At 44.3% G+C, this 15,972-nt stretch overlaps 1 protein-coding gene across 1 annotated transcript in view; it reads right to left on the bottom strand.

Moving 5' to 3' along the window:
- The window catches only part of LOC148521284 (cholesterol 24-hydroxylase-like), a 64,438-nt gene extending 49,134 nt beyond the window's left edge, over positions 1 to 15,304 (bottom strand). Inside the window, exons 1-5 of the mRNA XM_088475407.1 lie at positions 15,168 to 15,304; positions 11,520 to 11,597; positions 9,026 to 9,107; positions 4,841 to 4,911; positions 668 to 754 (exon numbers count right to left, since the gene is read on the bottom strand). Of these exons, the coding sequence (XP_088331533.1) occupies positions 668 to 754; positions 4,841 to 4,911; positions 9,026 to 9,107; positions 11,520 to 11,597; positions 15,168 to 15,304 (455 nt within the window). The remainder of the gene's footprint in view (positions 1 to 667; positions 755 to 4,840; positions 4,912 to 9,025; positions 9,108 to 11,519; positions 11,598 to 15,167) is intronic.
- Positions 15,305 to 15,972: the final 668 nt, after the last annotated feature.

Here is a 15,972-nt window from a genome sequence, read left to right as displayed (position 1 = left end):
TATTTGGGTTGTAGGGTGTATTTGGCTTGTAGAGTGTATTTGGCTTGTAGGGTGTATTTGGCTATTAGGGTATATTTGTCTATTAGGGTGTATTTGGCAATTAGGGTGTATTTGGCTTGTAGGGTGTATTTGGCTATTAGGGTGCATTTGGCTATTAGGGTGTATTTGGTTTGCAGGGTGCATTTGGCTTGTAGAGTGTATTTGGCTTGTAGTGTGTATTTGGCTTGCAGGGTGTATTTGGCTTGTAGGGTGCATTTGGCTTGTAGGGTATATTTGGCTTGTAGGGTGTATTTGGCTTGTAGGGTGCATTTGGCTTGTAGGGTATATTTGGCTTGTAGGGTGTATTTGGCTTGTAGGGTGCATTTGGCTATTAGGGTGTATTTGGCTTGTAGGGTGCATTTGGCTATTAGGGTGTATTTGGCTATTAGGGTGTATTTGGCTTGTAGGGTGTATTTGGCTTGCAGGGTGTCAGGAATAGCCCAGGTTTTGCTTAGAACCACATACCAGTGAGTAGGAAAGTGTGATTCTGAAGTGCCAATCACTATAAATATGCTGCGTCGCTCACTGCTTTTTAATACCCTCTCAGGATACGACCGTTGCAGATTAATGATCATTGTGCCAGTCCTACAATAGAGATAGCTCTTGTTTGCCTCCTTATTGTACTTACGGTCTGCTAAACGCAGGTTCCATGAACCTTCGCTGTTTGTGCCAGTGGTCGTAGTCTCTGTCAGTCAGTAATCCTTTCCCCAGGAATCTGCCATAGTGAACATAAAGAGTTAAAACAAAAAGTAATACACTGTGTAAGCTGACAAAACAAACGAAATCTGAAAAACTAGCAAATGTAATATTTATTTTAAGTACATTTCAATTAATTATGCGTGCGCCGTGCTACTATCATCATCATCAGTGCATATTGCACTGTACTAGGTGCAAAGGACACGCCTCCAAACAGGCATATAATTGTAATTGTAATTGTAAATTGTAATTGTAAATATGGATGTAAATGCATAGCTTGCATTTACATTGGTACATCCTCATTAAAATTTAAGACAAGAGAATCTTCCATTACAGCCCAGTTACACCTCATCGGTCATAAGTGTAGGTACAAATGAAATGTATATAACTCTGGCTCGCCCGCACTCGGGTGCGTTCAGGGATCCCATAATAAAAAATTGATAATCAATAATCTATTTATTTAATAGTTACATTCATTCAACACTGCCTGAGGAAGCGGCCAGGTGCTGTGAGGAAGCGGCCAGGCGCCGTGAGGGAGCGGCCAGGCGCCGTGAGGGAGCGGCCAGGCGCCGTGAGGGAGCGGCCAGGTGCCGTGAGGGAGCCGCCAGGTGCTGTGAGTGAGCGGCCAGGTGCGTGAGGAAGTGGCCAGAGGCTTAGGGGCAGCTGCAAATGGCAGAGGCAGATTTTAAGGCTGCCATGGTAGCCACAATCTTGTCCGACTCTGCGTCGAACAGCCTGTGTCCAGAGAAGGGGAAGGGGCTAGGCGCCGTGAGGGAGCGTCCAGGCGCCATGAAGGAGCGGCCAGGTGCCGTGAGGGAGTGGGTAGGCACCGTGAGGAAGCGGCCAGGTGCCGTGAGGGAGCGTGCAGACGCTGTGAGGGAGCGGCCAGGTGCTGTGAGGAAGTGGCGAGGTGCTGTGAGGAAGCAGGCAGGTGTTGCGAAACGCTTTGCAGATTTAAGTGAGAATTTCATATTTCTTTCAACTTTATTTTTTAAGCCTGATATTTAACTTTATTGTGTTTTTAAAATATTTGTATATTTATTATTCCGTATAACCGTTGTTGTCTACAACAGTGAAGATGACTTTATGTTTAAATTTTGTTTATCCATGATGGGTTGGGTAGGGGATGCCTGTGCTTGGGATCCTGGCGGTCAGGATCTATTGATGATCGTCGATCCGTCAGGATAATTGGGGAAATTCAAAATGTTAAGTATCCCTGACTCGCTGATTCCGACCATTTTCAGGTTGGAATATGGAAATCGAGATTATCTAACATTTTGGATTTCTCCGATCACCCGACTGCGGCCTAACAGGGAATTGGGGCAATCCATCGCAGCTGTATGGGCCCCATTACTTAAGTTTCTTTTTTTATTTATTATGCTTCATTTATAACATATTTTTATATATAGTTTTCAGTACATTGCAAGCATGACCTGATTACTGTGTATCATTGCTGATATAAAGCGAGATTTCCCAATATGTACACACTGAAGACTATGCCATTTTGTGAGCAGGACCAAGCGCTAGGAAACAGGAGACATTTTTAAAATAAGTTACGTATCAGTATAATGTCTCTTTAAAGTTGGAAGTGAAGGCAGTTTTTCTGTGGGATGACCTGATATTCAAGAGAACCAATCAGGAACTGACAGTCTGAAAATTTTTTCCAAAATGGAATAAATTCATTTTTGTCCTCAAAATTCTACACACAATACCCCATAATGACAACCTGTAAAACGTTTTTTTGAGATTTTGCAAATTTAGTAACAAAAAAAACAAACTAAGAAATTACATGTACATAAGTATCCATAGCCTTTGCCTTGAAGCTCAAAATTGAGCTCAGGTGCATCCTGTTTCCACTGATCATCCTTGAGATGTTCCTACAGCTTTATTGGAGTCCACCTGTGGTAAATTCAGTTGATTGGACATGATTTTAAAAGGCATACATTTGACTCTTTATAAGGTCCCACACTTGACAGCGCATGTCAGCGCACAAACCAAGCATGAAGGCCAAGGAATTGTCTGTAGACCTCCGAGGCAGGATTGTCTCGAGGCACAAATCTGGGGAAGGGTACAAAAAAATATCTGCTGCTATGAAGGTACCAATCAGCACAGTGGCCTCCATCATCCGTAAATGGAAGAAGTTCAGAACCACCAGGATTCTTCCAAGAGTTGGCCAGCCGACTAAACTGAGCGATCAGGGGAGAAGGGTCCTAGTCAAGGAGGTGACCAAGAACCCGATGGTCACTCTGTCAGAGCTACAGCATTCCTCTGTGGAGAGAGGAGAACCTTTCCAGAATGACAACCATCTCTGCAGCAATCCACCAATCAAGCCTGTATGGTAGAGTGGCCAGACGGAAGCCACTCCTTAGTAAAAAGCACACGGCAGCCCGTCTGGAGTTTTCCAAAATGCACCTGAAGGACTTTCAGACCATGAGAAACTCTGGTCTGATGAGACAAAGAGTGAACTCTGGCGTGAAAGCCAGGTGTTATGTTTGGAGGAAACCAGGCACCGCTCATCACCAGACCAATACCATCCCTACAGTGAAGCATGGTGGTGGCAGCATCATGCTGTGGGGATGTTTTTTAGTGGTAGGAACTGGGAGGCTAGTCAGGATTGAGGGAAAGATGAATGCAGCAATGTACAGAGACATCCTGGATGAAAACCTGCTCCAGAGCGCTCTTGACCTCAGATTGGGGCGAAGGTTCATCTTTCAGCAGGACAACGACCCTAAGCACCCAAGATATCAAAGGAGTGTTTCAGGACAACTCTGTGAATGTCTTTGAGTGGCCCAGCCAGAGCCCAGACTTGAATCCAAGTGAACATCTCTGGAGAGATCTGAAAATGGCTGTGCACCGACGCTTCCCATCCAACCTGATGGAGCTTGAGAGGTGCTGCAAAGAGGAATGGGCGAAACTGCCCAAAGATAGGTGTGCCAAGCTTGTGGCATCATATTCAAAAGACTAGAGGCTGTAATTGCTGCCAAAGGTGCATCAACAAAGTATTGAGCAAAGGCTGTGATACTTATGTACATGTGATTTCTTAGTTTTGTTATTTTTTAAATTAAATTTGCAAAAATCGCAACAAAACTTTCTACACGTTGTCATTATAGGGTATTGTGTGTATAATTTTGAGGACAAAAATGAATTTATTCCATTTTGGAAGAAGGCTATAACATAACAAAATATGGAAAAAGTGAAGTGCTGTGAATACTTTCCGGATGCACTGTATATACATGCATTTAGGGCCTGAGAAGTACGCAATTCCCTGTTGGTCGCAATTGAACGATGTTTAGGGGACTGCGTATGCGCATGTACTGCCATACCACTGCGAACCCAGTCCGTTTGAGGGCGGGGAATGGGCAGAGACGGACCCTGTTCCCCAAAACGGAGGCATGTCACATCCTTTTTGTGGGAGTGCCGAGGCCAGGGTCTGTGTCTTCTGTTGCAGATTTCCCGGCCACGGCAGAGGAGTTCTGTCCGCCATTATGAGTTAGCATAGATTTACTGAGATGGTCAATGATTGCAGCCATCGCAACCTGCGATCCAATGTTACGTCTTTGGATGCAGAACTCGGACCAGCTATGCTGACAAAAGACGCCTCCTGCGCCATTAGCATATTTTATTTGCTATTAGAGTACATCTCTGAATCAGGCCCAAACAGGTCTATGTACTAAGCCTTGGGGGTAAATTTACTAAAGTGAGAGCTTAGAAGTGGAGATGTTGTCCATAGCAACCAGATTCTAGCTATTATCAAGGTGCTAGTTAAATGTTAAGAAGAATCTGATTGATTCCTATGGGCAACACCTCCACTTCTAAAAACTCTCTCTTTAGTAAATATACCCCCTGGACGGAGATAGAATGCCAACCAACCAGCTACAAACTGACATTTTCAAACACAGCCTGTGACATGACAGTTAGGCTCTGATTGGCTGGTACTTTACCTCCGTCCACTTTTTCCCATTAAAGGTTTAGTAAATAGTTCCCTGCACATCTCGAGCAATTACAGCCGACTTGCATTGACCTGTGCATCGGCCCCAGTGTGTGTAACTGGCCCAGCGCAGTTGAACAATGGCGCCAGAGCAGCGCAGACTACGGTATCACTCACCTGACTCCAAACAAGTTAAATATTTCCTCATAAAATTTGTCCTTTGGGTGTTTGGTTGACATCAAAAGTTCCTAGAACAAAATATATGTCGGGATTTAAGATAATTTAAAAAAAAAATTTTTTTCAAAAAGACAAAACAACTTGTACTGCTGGAGATCAGGCTGTGAATAGAATACTGTAACTCATTTTCAAATTCATTTTATGATGGAAGGTCTGATACAGAGCAGCTAGGTGTAATATCGCCACTGTGAGCGGCAGACTGAGCTTATAAAGATGGCGGGATCGGCGTCATACAATACAGCTACTATCACTGCACGGAGCGCTGGGGTACACTGATACTACTGTCCCTGCTATGGAACATTTATGGAAAAGTATATGATGTATGGGGCTAATTCAGCATTGCACGCAAGTGTAATGCTGAACCCAGATTCACGATTCTCGGGAATGTGCACGTGTGCAGGACCCCGTTCTGTGAATGTGCAGAACGGGTTCTGAATGACCGCACGCAGACCTTTCTATGCCTCTGCCTGATTGACAAGCAGAGGCATTTAAGGGGTGGTGCGGGGGCGGCTGGTGTTCCCGGAAACGGGGTGTGCTGGCCCCATTTTCCGGAAGTGGCAAGGCCAGGGGCTGCATCCACGGGCGCAGTGTCCTGGCCCTGCAAGCCGGCCATCATCGCTGATCCCTCGGCCGCGGTGCTGGGATAGCAAATGTAGCAGTGGGTGTCATACAGGGGGCGTCATACAGGGGGTGCCATACAGGGGTTGTCATACAGGGGGTGCCATACGGGTGTGCCATACAGGGGGCGTCATACAGGGGGCATCATACAGGGGGTGCCATACAGGGGGTGCCATACAGGGGGCGTCATACAGGGGGTGCCATACAGGGGGCGTCATACAGGGGGTGCCATACAGGGGGCATCATACAGGGGGCGTCATACAGGGGGTGCCATACAGGGGGTGCCATACAGGGGGTGCCATACAGGGGGCGTCATACAGGGGGTGCCATACAGAGGGTGCCATACAGGGGGCATCATACAGGGGGCATCATACACCTAATGCTGCATTTGCATATTAGCAAGGAAGGAATTGCAGAGCTGGTAGTGTGCAGCTTTGCAATTCCGTCCTAAGCTGAATCATCCCCTTAGGAGCGGCACATTTTGACACAAGTGTGGAGATAAACATATTATTGAAATGTATATTGCCTGTGAAAACATGGATATTGGGGTGTATAGTGTATCTATTGTTAGTGGCGCCCGTTCAATATTAGCTCTGATACAGAGAGCTGGGATTTATTAATGATACATTGTCTGCTCGCACCCTGTTACAGGTCACACGGATTCAGTGTTTCAAAAGTTACAAAGTTCTGGGTTCAAACTCAACAATAAGGAAAAGCTGTTATGTGATCAGTGCTTTGATATTATAATAGAGAGAGATTGAACATTTATTTTACAAAAATGATTGTACAGCTAAATTCCCATATAGCAGATTACCTGTATGGGAATCGCAAATATTACAATTTGTTGAGACCCTTATGTCACATTAGTTCAATAACCCCCTTAGTATGTAGCCACTAATACACTGATACAATGAATTGTTACAATACATTGTTACTCATATCTATTTATTGCGGTCTTTATGTATATTCTATGGGGGCGATTCATTCCAGCGCATTGCTGAATAGCCCCAGGGAAGGAGTTGGTCCCGGAGCTATTCAATTGAGCGCGCTAAGTGCGACTAAAACCACTTCAGCCAGAGAATGCCGGTTACCACGACTTAAGCTGGGCGTATAGTCACGCTAATCAGCATTCTCTGACTAAAGTGCCGACCACAATGTTGTTAGCACCGCGCTCAGCTGGAAAGCAGCATCGCAGCCGGCACTTAAGTCGGATATCTGACCGCACCTCAGGAGGACTTAGCGCGGTCAATTGAATAGCTGGGAACTCCTTCCCGATGCTATTAACATTGCGTTGAATTGAATCGCCACCTAACATGTTACTACCTAGTTACAGCTGCTACGTCCGCAGTTAATATGTTGGATTTCTGAATGTAATAATCACATTATACCATTCAAATTAAGGACCATTCAGTATACATCTAGGAGCCGTATTCAATTTGAGCTCAGCCGCAATACTTTTTCGGCTCCCAGACTTTTCGCCTGTATTGCAGGCGGAAAAGTATCGCGTGTGCCCGCTTTACCCCGTATTCAATATGGAAGTACACGAAAACGGGACCCGGCGACACTTGAATAGGCGGAAAGTCCTGTCAGATTTGGGGAAATTAGCCTGACACCCCCCATAAGATGCTCTCACATGGGGGTTCACTATGGTACCCCCCGATTTGACTTGCTGAAGGTATTTGGTGTTTTTAAACGGGCTCAATAGCTGCTAAATAGCGTTGTTGTATAAGTGGTGCAGAATAGTATTCTGGAGTATATTTTGCTGAAAATAACATCTCAGCAAATTTGGGGTACATGAAAATGGGGGTCAGCATATTATAAAGTTGCTAAAATGAAGTTGAAAAAATCGTGAAAAATCCACCTTCCGCAAACCCCTGCAATGAAAAAAACACCTGGGGCATACTTGGGGACCCCCCCAGAGTCAAGTTCGCTAGTTTTTATCTTTGTCCCCCAACATTTTGTGTGTCTTTTTTAAATTTTTTGACACAGTTTACCTTTGGTGGACTGACTGAAGGCTGCAGGGGGGTTCCCGCAACACTGCACCCCAAAACCCCAATTCTGCACTTTTTTCCGCCTGCTAATCAGAGGCGAAACTTTTCCGCCTATTACATTGCATTGACTTTCCGCCTAGGTGAAAAGTCTTTCAAATTGAATACGCGGTAAAATCAAAACTGGGGAAAATGACGTCATCGGTGAAAAGTTTTCGCCAAAAACACGCTAAAATGGCTTTTTGCTCCAAATTGAATACGGGCCTATGTTGGAGGACAAGGTACAGACTTTTCTAAAACACGACATTTCTTTATTCTTTTTCACTTTTTACTCTTATTTGCTTATGTTATATGATAATGCCAATAACATTCAGGCTATAAACATTTTTAAATATTATTCTGGTTAACATCCACTGACTTGATAGGTGATAAATATTTTGCTAATTTTGATGCATACCCCATAAATGTTACATTTTATCATTGATTATACAACAGTGTGTGCACCCACAGATAGCCTCTCCCCCTCTGATATATGTATATACTGGCCAGATCTATTCTTACATTGTGTGCACCCACAGATAGCCTCTCCCCCTCTGATATATGTATATACTGGCCAGCTCTATTCTTACACTGCGTGCACCCACAGATAGCCTCTCCCCCTCTGATATATGTATATACTGGACAGCTCTATTCTTACACTGCGTGCACCCACAGATAGCCTCTCCCCCTCTGATATATGTATATACTGGCCAGATCTATTCTTACACTGCGACATAAGGTGCATACACACTAGACGATATGCTCCCTGAGCGATATCGTCTAGTGTGTCCCCGGCAGGCTGTGCTCAATGTTGTTCATGACATTGAGCACAGCCGCTGAACGATATCATTAGCGATATCGTTCAGCGCCGGGCTCTCTCACCCATTCCCTGACATGCAGCAACCTGACGAGGTCGTCAGGTTGGCCTGCATGTCAGCCCGATGAACGAGGATGACGAACGACCCGCGGGAACGCGCGTCGTCGTCATCGTTCATCTTTTTTGTGTTAAAAATGGACGATAAAGTGGACGACTGAACGATAACGATATCGTTATCGTTCAGTCGTCCACTTTAATCGCCCAGTGTGTACGCACCATTAGAGATAAGTTAGGTGGTGCTCCGGGACGCCATAGCTGGCGCAGGACAGGTACGGAGTACTTATGGGGGGGCACATATACAAACCATGGACCTAATTTCCAAAGAGAACTTGGGGACTAATATGGGGACCACATATTAAAAATACTACTGGCATAAGATGGGTCTATCGGGGTGAGACCTGGGCATATAGCGGAAGTATGGTCAACTTTGTTGTTCTTTAGTGTTCTGCAGTTATTCTCTGAGTTTCTTTTGAGTTATACTGTGCGCAGGTTCTGGGTTCCTCTCACCTGAGCTATAATGTCTGATATGTCCTCTGTTTACTCCAGATCTTGTCGGGGTCTTGTCTCTTTCTCTACCAGTGTAGACTCAGAGACAGCACTTACCTTTATGCCATCAGGACTAGCCACAAGTACGTAGACAATGTGGAAACCATTGATGCGCACAACCGGGCCATACTCTACCACCCTAAATAATTAGAAATAAACATGCGGTAACATTGCTTGGTAATACATGTATTCATAGATTTTATTTCCTACTGGTCCCAATAGGAATATATAACCCAGTGCCTTAACAAAGGGGCATTCGGCCCTTGACACGCCCAGGGTGCAAAGGCCGAGGAGGCGGCATGGTCGCTATCCTTATCCCGCAGGTTGTTACATTTGGCCCATCATCTTGCTATTGGTCATTATCGTAGGTGCGAGTGTTAGACCTGGTTGTGTCCTAGTTTAGCACTTCCAAAGCTATGAATACATGTCTCCAGCTTCATTGTCTAAGGGATGGGAGCTATTAGGACAATAAAGGACGGTTAGATGTTGCAGATCACATACAGAATATGTAATAATTTTTTTTATTGCTCCTGGGAGTTATGCATTTGAATATACAGGTTGAGTCTCCCATATCCAATATGCTTGGGACCAGGGGTATTTTGGATAACGGAATATTCCGTATTTTGGAATAATTGCATATTATAATGAAATATCTTGGGAATGTGACCCAAATATACACACAGAATGCATGTATGTATTATATACACCTATACACACAGCCTGCAGGTCATTTTATACTATATTTTCAATATTTTTGTTGCTCAAGCAAAGTTTGTGTACATACATGAAATTCATTTATGTTTCATATACACCTTATACACACAGCCTGAAGGTAATTTTATACAATATTTTTAATAATTTGTGCCTTAGACAAAGTTCGTGTACATTGAACCATCAAAAATCAAAGGTTTCATTATCTCAGTCATGCCAAAATTATTCCGTATTTCAGAATATTTGGATATGGGAGACTCAACCTGTACTATATTCACTTCTGCTATATGGACAAACCATGATGCAATATACAACAGGTGCAAATACATTTATTACATTTGTCATGCAGGGTAAATACTGGCTGCTTTTGCATGTAGCCCACAAATGCTGGACAGCTTTATGTTTACACTGCAATACAGATGGCATTTTGGACACACTCTCCAAAATCTAAACCTCTCTGCACATATTACATCTGTCCCACCCACAGTGCAACATGGTTTTGCCACAGTTCAAAGGCGGTGATTCAGCTTAGGACGGAATTGCAAAGCTGCACACAACCAGCTCTGCAATTCCGTCCTTACTAATATGCAAATGCAGCAGGAGGTGTCTGACACCCCCTGTACGACACCCCCTATATGACACCCCCTGTATGCACCCCCTGTATGCATTTGCAATCCCAGCACTGCGACCGAGATCGCAGGCTGAAATAACCATCGAGACCATCGGTCGCGAAGATGGACGGCGCCGGCCTGCGGAGTGAGCCTCAGCTTATGATCCGCGGACACAGATCCTGTTCTTGCTACTCCCGGAAAACCGGGCCGGCACGCCCCTGTTTCCTGGAATGCCGTCCGTCACTGCACCACCCCTTAAATGCAGGGACTGCGTGCGATCACGCAGGACCTGTTGTGCGCATTCGCAGAATGGGTCCTGTGCTCCTGTAGATTCCACCATAATCGGGAATCTGTGTTCAGTATTGCACTTAAGTGCAATGTTGAATTAACCCCAAAGTCACTTTATTTATTTTGTTGTACTCCCAACTCAAAATCAGACCCACAATGTTACTATGGATTATTAATCTAATTTACGACAGACAAAGGAGATATTAATGGATACTTAATGGGTAGAAAATCAGCTACACATAAGAAGATACTGAGATGCTTACTAAGCGATCATTTCACTTCTCTGTCGGAACTCTCTCTTGGGAATGTCTGCGCAGTGTAGTATTCAGGCTTTGGAGATGGCGTTAGCTGCTGGGGTCGAACTCCAGAATGCTTTGTAAATCTTTCGGAAATGGAAGGACCGCGGATGATTTTGCCGATCTCCCTCCATGTTACATTTGTTTGTGTTTTCGGGGGATATTCTGTAAATCATTTTTGATAAATAGGCCCAACTGTGTCTTATTACCGTTAGCTTTGAAGGCTGTTGTCTGTCCACTTAACATCTCACATGTATTGATCCTTTTTTTTTTTTTTTACAAATAACCAATAGGGAACATGATTCAGACTTGGGAATAGAGCAAGTAACTGTGTAATTGGACAAACCATGTAGCAATGCCGAGGGTGCAAATTCATATAATTGTTTGCATGCGGGGTAAATACCGGCTGCTGTTGCATGTGGCCCACACCTGCTGGACAGCTTTATTTTTCCACTGTCATTTTGTTCTCAGTTTGGACACCCCTCCTAAATGTAACTCTCTCTGCACATCTTACATCTGCCCCCCCTGCAGTGCAGCATGGTGTTACCAAGATGCACAGTTACTGGCTATTCCCAAAGCTGAATGATCAGGCTCAGAGTCCATTAGTGCCAAAGTCTGTAATGTACGAAGTGAATCTCCACTTACCAATTAAGGAAATAATCGTAGATGACTTCATTGTTCTTGGTCAGCTTCCATATTGTTGGATAATGTCCCATTAAGAAACTGTTAAATAAAGCACCAATAATATATATTCAAGAGCAGAGTACGAGTGACACAGAATAACGTAAACCAGCCTCATATATAACACTAGCACAGGTTATTACACAGGTGATGCATATATGGTTTAAACCAAGCCATAGGCGTTGGAACGGGGGTGGGGGGTGGGGGCAAGGGGGCGACTCACCCCCCCTGAAAACGTTTTAAAGGCACCACTGACTGCGGAGCAGCGGCCGCGGACGTCATGGGCTGTGTTTTATAGCGATAGGCTGCACGGCCCCAGCACTGCACAGAGGAGGTGTAATGGGGGGTCTTTAAGTTAAAAAACGCATATTGCATCTCCTCCTCCTCCTGCACACCCCCTCAACATAACACCGTTCTGACGCCCCTGCACCAAGCGTTTATAAAGGAAAACACCACACAAAGATTTAGCGTTAGTTATTATAAAATACTTAGTTCTCCTACAGTGGGTGGGTCTGACATATTACACGCACTTATTATAGAATACACGTGGTGCTGGACACGCTCCATCCTTTGCATATGTGTGACATACAAATCCTTTTCCTGTAACCACCTAAATGGTGTTGACGCATTGGATACGACCACAGCCAGCGGTGCTTCAGCTGACAAGGTCGTCTCCCATGCGACCGCGCCGCCCCACTGCGTCCCCCGGCTTTTGAAGGGGAGATCTGTGCACATGTGCAGAATGGATCTCCTCTGACTCTCGGGACCCCCAGGCAGTGGTGCGGTGGTCTTTGACCCCCAACATCACTCCCGGAATTGTGTCCCAGAATGCTGGTATCCTGGAGTGCATGAGCAAGGAGGAGAAATCAGTTACCACCGAGCACTATCTGGCTGATCTCTGCAATTAGGGGGCGGAGTCTATTGCCAATGGGGGTGTGAAGTAAATTTACAATGGGGGCCTATGGACACGGGGTAGTGTGAGACACCCCCTAGGTGTATATCTAATATATATTTTTTTTTTTTCAGTAATATATTTAAATATATATATATTTTTTTTAATGTTTTCTAAACTTTATTTAATAAATAAAAAGACAATTTCTGACTGATTTTTTGGGGAAAAAAATCCTCAGTTAAGCGATTAAGCAAGATTATGGGCCGTATTCCATTTGGAGTGAAAAAGCCATTTTCGGCAAAACTTTTTCGCCGATGACGTCATTTTCGCCGATTTCACTTATCCCCATATTCAGTTTTGGTGTCTTTTCGCCGGTACGATAACACAATGCAATGTAATAGGAGAAAAAGGTTCACCTATGAATACCAAGCGGAAAAAAGGGCAGAGTTGTGGTTTTGGGGTGCAGAGGTGCGGAAACCACTCTGCACTCTTTGTACACCCCCCTTGACGCTAACTGCGTAAAAAAAAAAAAACGCTAACAAAACCACAAAGGACACCCCAAAAAAGCACTTTTGAAAAAGTGGGCAAAAAATTTAAAAGTGGTGGTACAACTTCAAAACTATCGAAAAAGCCTTTGGGGGTGTCTGCAAGTATGGGGGAGGGTTTTTTTTTTATTGTAGGTGCTTGCTGAAGGTGCGTTTTTTGGTGTACTTTAAAGCTTGATTTTAGTGATTCTGAACGATGCTTGCACCCATTTTCATGTACGCCAAATTTGATGAGACTACTTATTTTGGCCAAAAAAGTTGCTAAATGCTATTCTTCACCACTCTCCCAAAAACGCTAAGTAGCAGCTATTGAGACCATTCAAAGACCCCAAATACCTTTAGCAGGGCTAATCGGGGGTACGATAGTGAACCCCCATGTTAGAGCTTCTTTAGGGGGTGTCAGGCTGATTTCCCCAAAAACGACAGGCCTTTTGGGCGATTTTGTTTTCGCGGGGACGCGCGCGATAAGTTTTCAACGCAAAACCTCTGATGACGGCGAAAAGTACGGCAATGGACTTTTCGCTCCAAATTGAATATGGCCCTATATCTGCAAATGTGAATACGTGTAGCACCATCTGTATTATTTAAGGATATCAGTGGTTTCATGCTTATAAGTTCATAGTGCTGCATACATTTTTTTAAAGTCAAATGGTTATCTTATTGAATAAATCATTTTTTTATATTTATAATCATGGCTGTTTGTTTCCATTCGATATTATCTCATGATTATTTTGAATGAAATGTGTGAATATTTCCTATTGCAGCGCTGTGATATTTTTGCGTTTTGTCTTGTAAGAACCATATACACACACTTAGGGCCATATTCAATTTGGAGCGAAAAAGCCGTTTTCGGGAAAAACTTTTTCGCTGATGACGTAATTTTCGACGATTTAACTTATCCCTGTATTCAATTTTAGCGTCTTTTCGCTGGTGCGATAACGGAATGCAAAGTAGTAGGCAAAAAAGTTTTGCCTTTGAATACCCAGCAGAAAAAAGTGCAGATTTGGGGTTTTGGGGTGCAGAGTTGGGGAAACCACTCTGCACCTTTTGTACACCCCCCTTGACGCTAACTGTGTCAAAAAACGCTAAAAAAACAACAACAAAGGGTACCCCAAAAAAGCACTTTGAATAAAGTGGGCAAAAAGTTTCAAAGTGGGGGTACAACTTCAAAAACTAGTGAAATAGCCTTTTGGGGGGGGGTCTGCATGTATGGGGGAGGTTTTTTTTTTTATTGCAGGTGCTTGCTGAAGTTGCGTTTGTTGGTGCACTTTAAAGCTTGACTTTGAAACTATGCTTGCACCCATTTTCATGTACACCAAATTTGATGGGACTACTTATTTTGGCCCATAAAAATTGCTAAATGCTATTCTTCACCACTCTCACAAAGAAGCTAAATAGCAGCTATTGAGACCATTCAAAGACCCCAAATAACTTTAGCAGGGCTAATCGGAGGTACCCATAGTGAACCCCCATGTCATAGCATCTTTAGGGGGGTGTCAGGCTGATTTTCCCAAAAATGACAGGACTTCCCGTTTTCGCCAATTTGGAATTGAATACGGGGATACGCGGGGACGCGCGCGATAAGTTTTCGACGGCAAAACCTCCGATGACGGCGAAGAGTCCGGCAATGGACTTTTTTCTCCACATTAAATATGGCCCTTAACTTAATGTTATATTCTGCACTTTAACTGCAGTGTGTGAAGCCAAAATGTGGGCAACTAAGAAATCGACCAAACGGCGTCAGCTGAACATTTGCAAGGAAGTCAGTCACATGTGGTTCACCAGCGCTGGCGACATCATCGTATGCTATTCGCACCTACCCCGACCACCCGCAAATAATACAGCTTTTCCACAGGTGTCTTTGTCCCGTTCTGCATCTGTTCCCCTTATTGCACTCAGCCTACGTTAAAATGCTACGTCCTGCCGATCTAGGCGCCAGTAGGCGTGTAAGTTGCGGAACCATACAAATCTGCATGCGCAAGGGGAACTTGTGTGACTTCATGTAAGATACATCGCGCCTCCTGTCATACTATACACTTGGCATCAGCCCCTGTATATATAAGTCATGTACATAGACGTGTGAGGTTATAAATGCTAAAGTATTAATATAATATTATAAACCTATATAATAATCTACAGTGTGTGCTAGAATAAATAAAAGTGCAGACCCCTCACCTGTCCCTGGGGGGCCCCGGGATGTGGTCGTACTTCATGTGGATGTACTGGATGTAAGCGCAGTACAGGAGGAAGCTGACAGCAGCCAGGCCCAGTAGCAGCAGGAAGGCCCATGATATAAGGGACCACAGCCCCATAGTGACCACACACAGAGCAGGATCAGCCGGGCTCAGGTGTCTCAGAGCTGCAGGTGTCACTTATATAAGGGCACTCCCTTCTATCTCCAACCAGGGAGTGTTCTGTATCAGGGGAAGGGAGTGTTGGCTTTAATAAGTTATTCTAACCTTATAGGCCCCTGCAATTCTCTTCCTGAGCTTCACTAGTGTCTGGTAAACACCTCTTTATCTGTAACTATAGTCACTTACTCACTTCTGCCACTATTTAGTCTGAATAGGGACCTGGTCTAAAGATCTAAAGTAAAAAGGTCGACAATGTCTAGACAGACACCAGGTGTTAGACAGTCAATAGGTCGACAGGGACAAAAGTTTACACACTAACTGTAGACATGTAAAAAGGTCAGGTCGACAGATACAGTACAAATTGTCGAGAGGGTCAAAATGTCGACAGGGACAACATTTTACACACTAATGGTCGACATGTAAAAAGGCCGACATGTACAAATGGTCGACAGGGTCAAAATGTCGGCACAAAGAAATGGTCGACACTGCTCGAATCCCTCTTCGCATCCCTGGAACTTCTTCCCATAGGAAGGAGCGGGGCTACGAGAATAAGCGTGGTCTGAAGATGGCGCTTGTTCTCAGAGGCAAACTCCAAAAACTTTCCGTTTTCAGAGTTTACTGAATAT

This window comes from Taudactylus pleione, unplaced genomic scaffold (assembly GCF_031769625.1).
Source record: "Taudactylus pleione unplaced genomic scaffold, aTauple2 ptg000171l, whole genome shotgun sequence".
NCBI lineage: Eukaryota > Metazoa > Chordata > Amphibia > Anura > Myobatrachidae > Taudactylus > Taudactylus pleione.
This window is presented reverse-complemented; position numbering and strand designations above follow the sequence as displayed.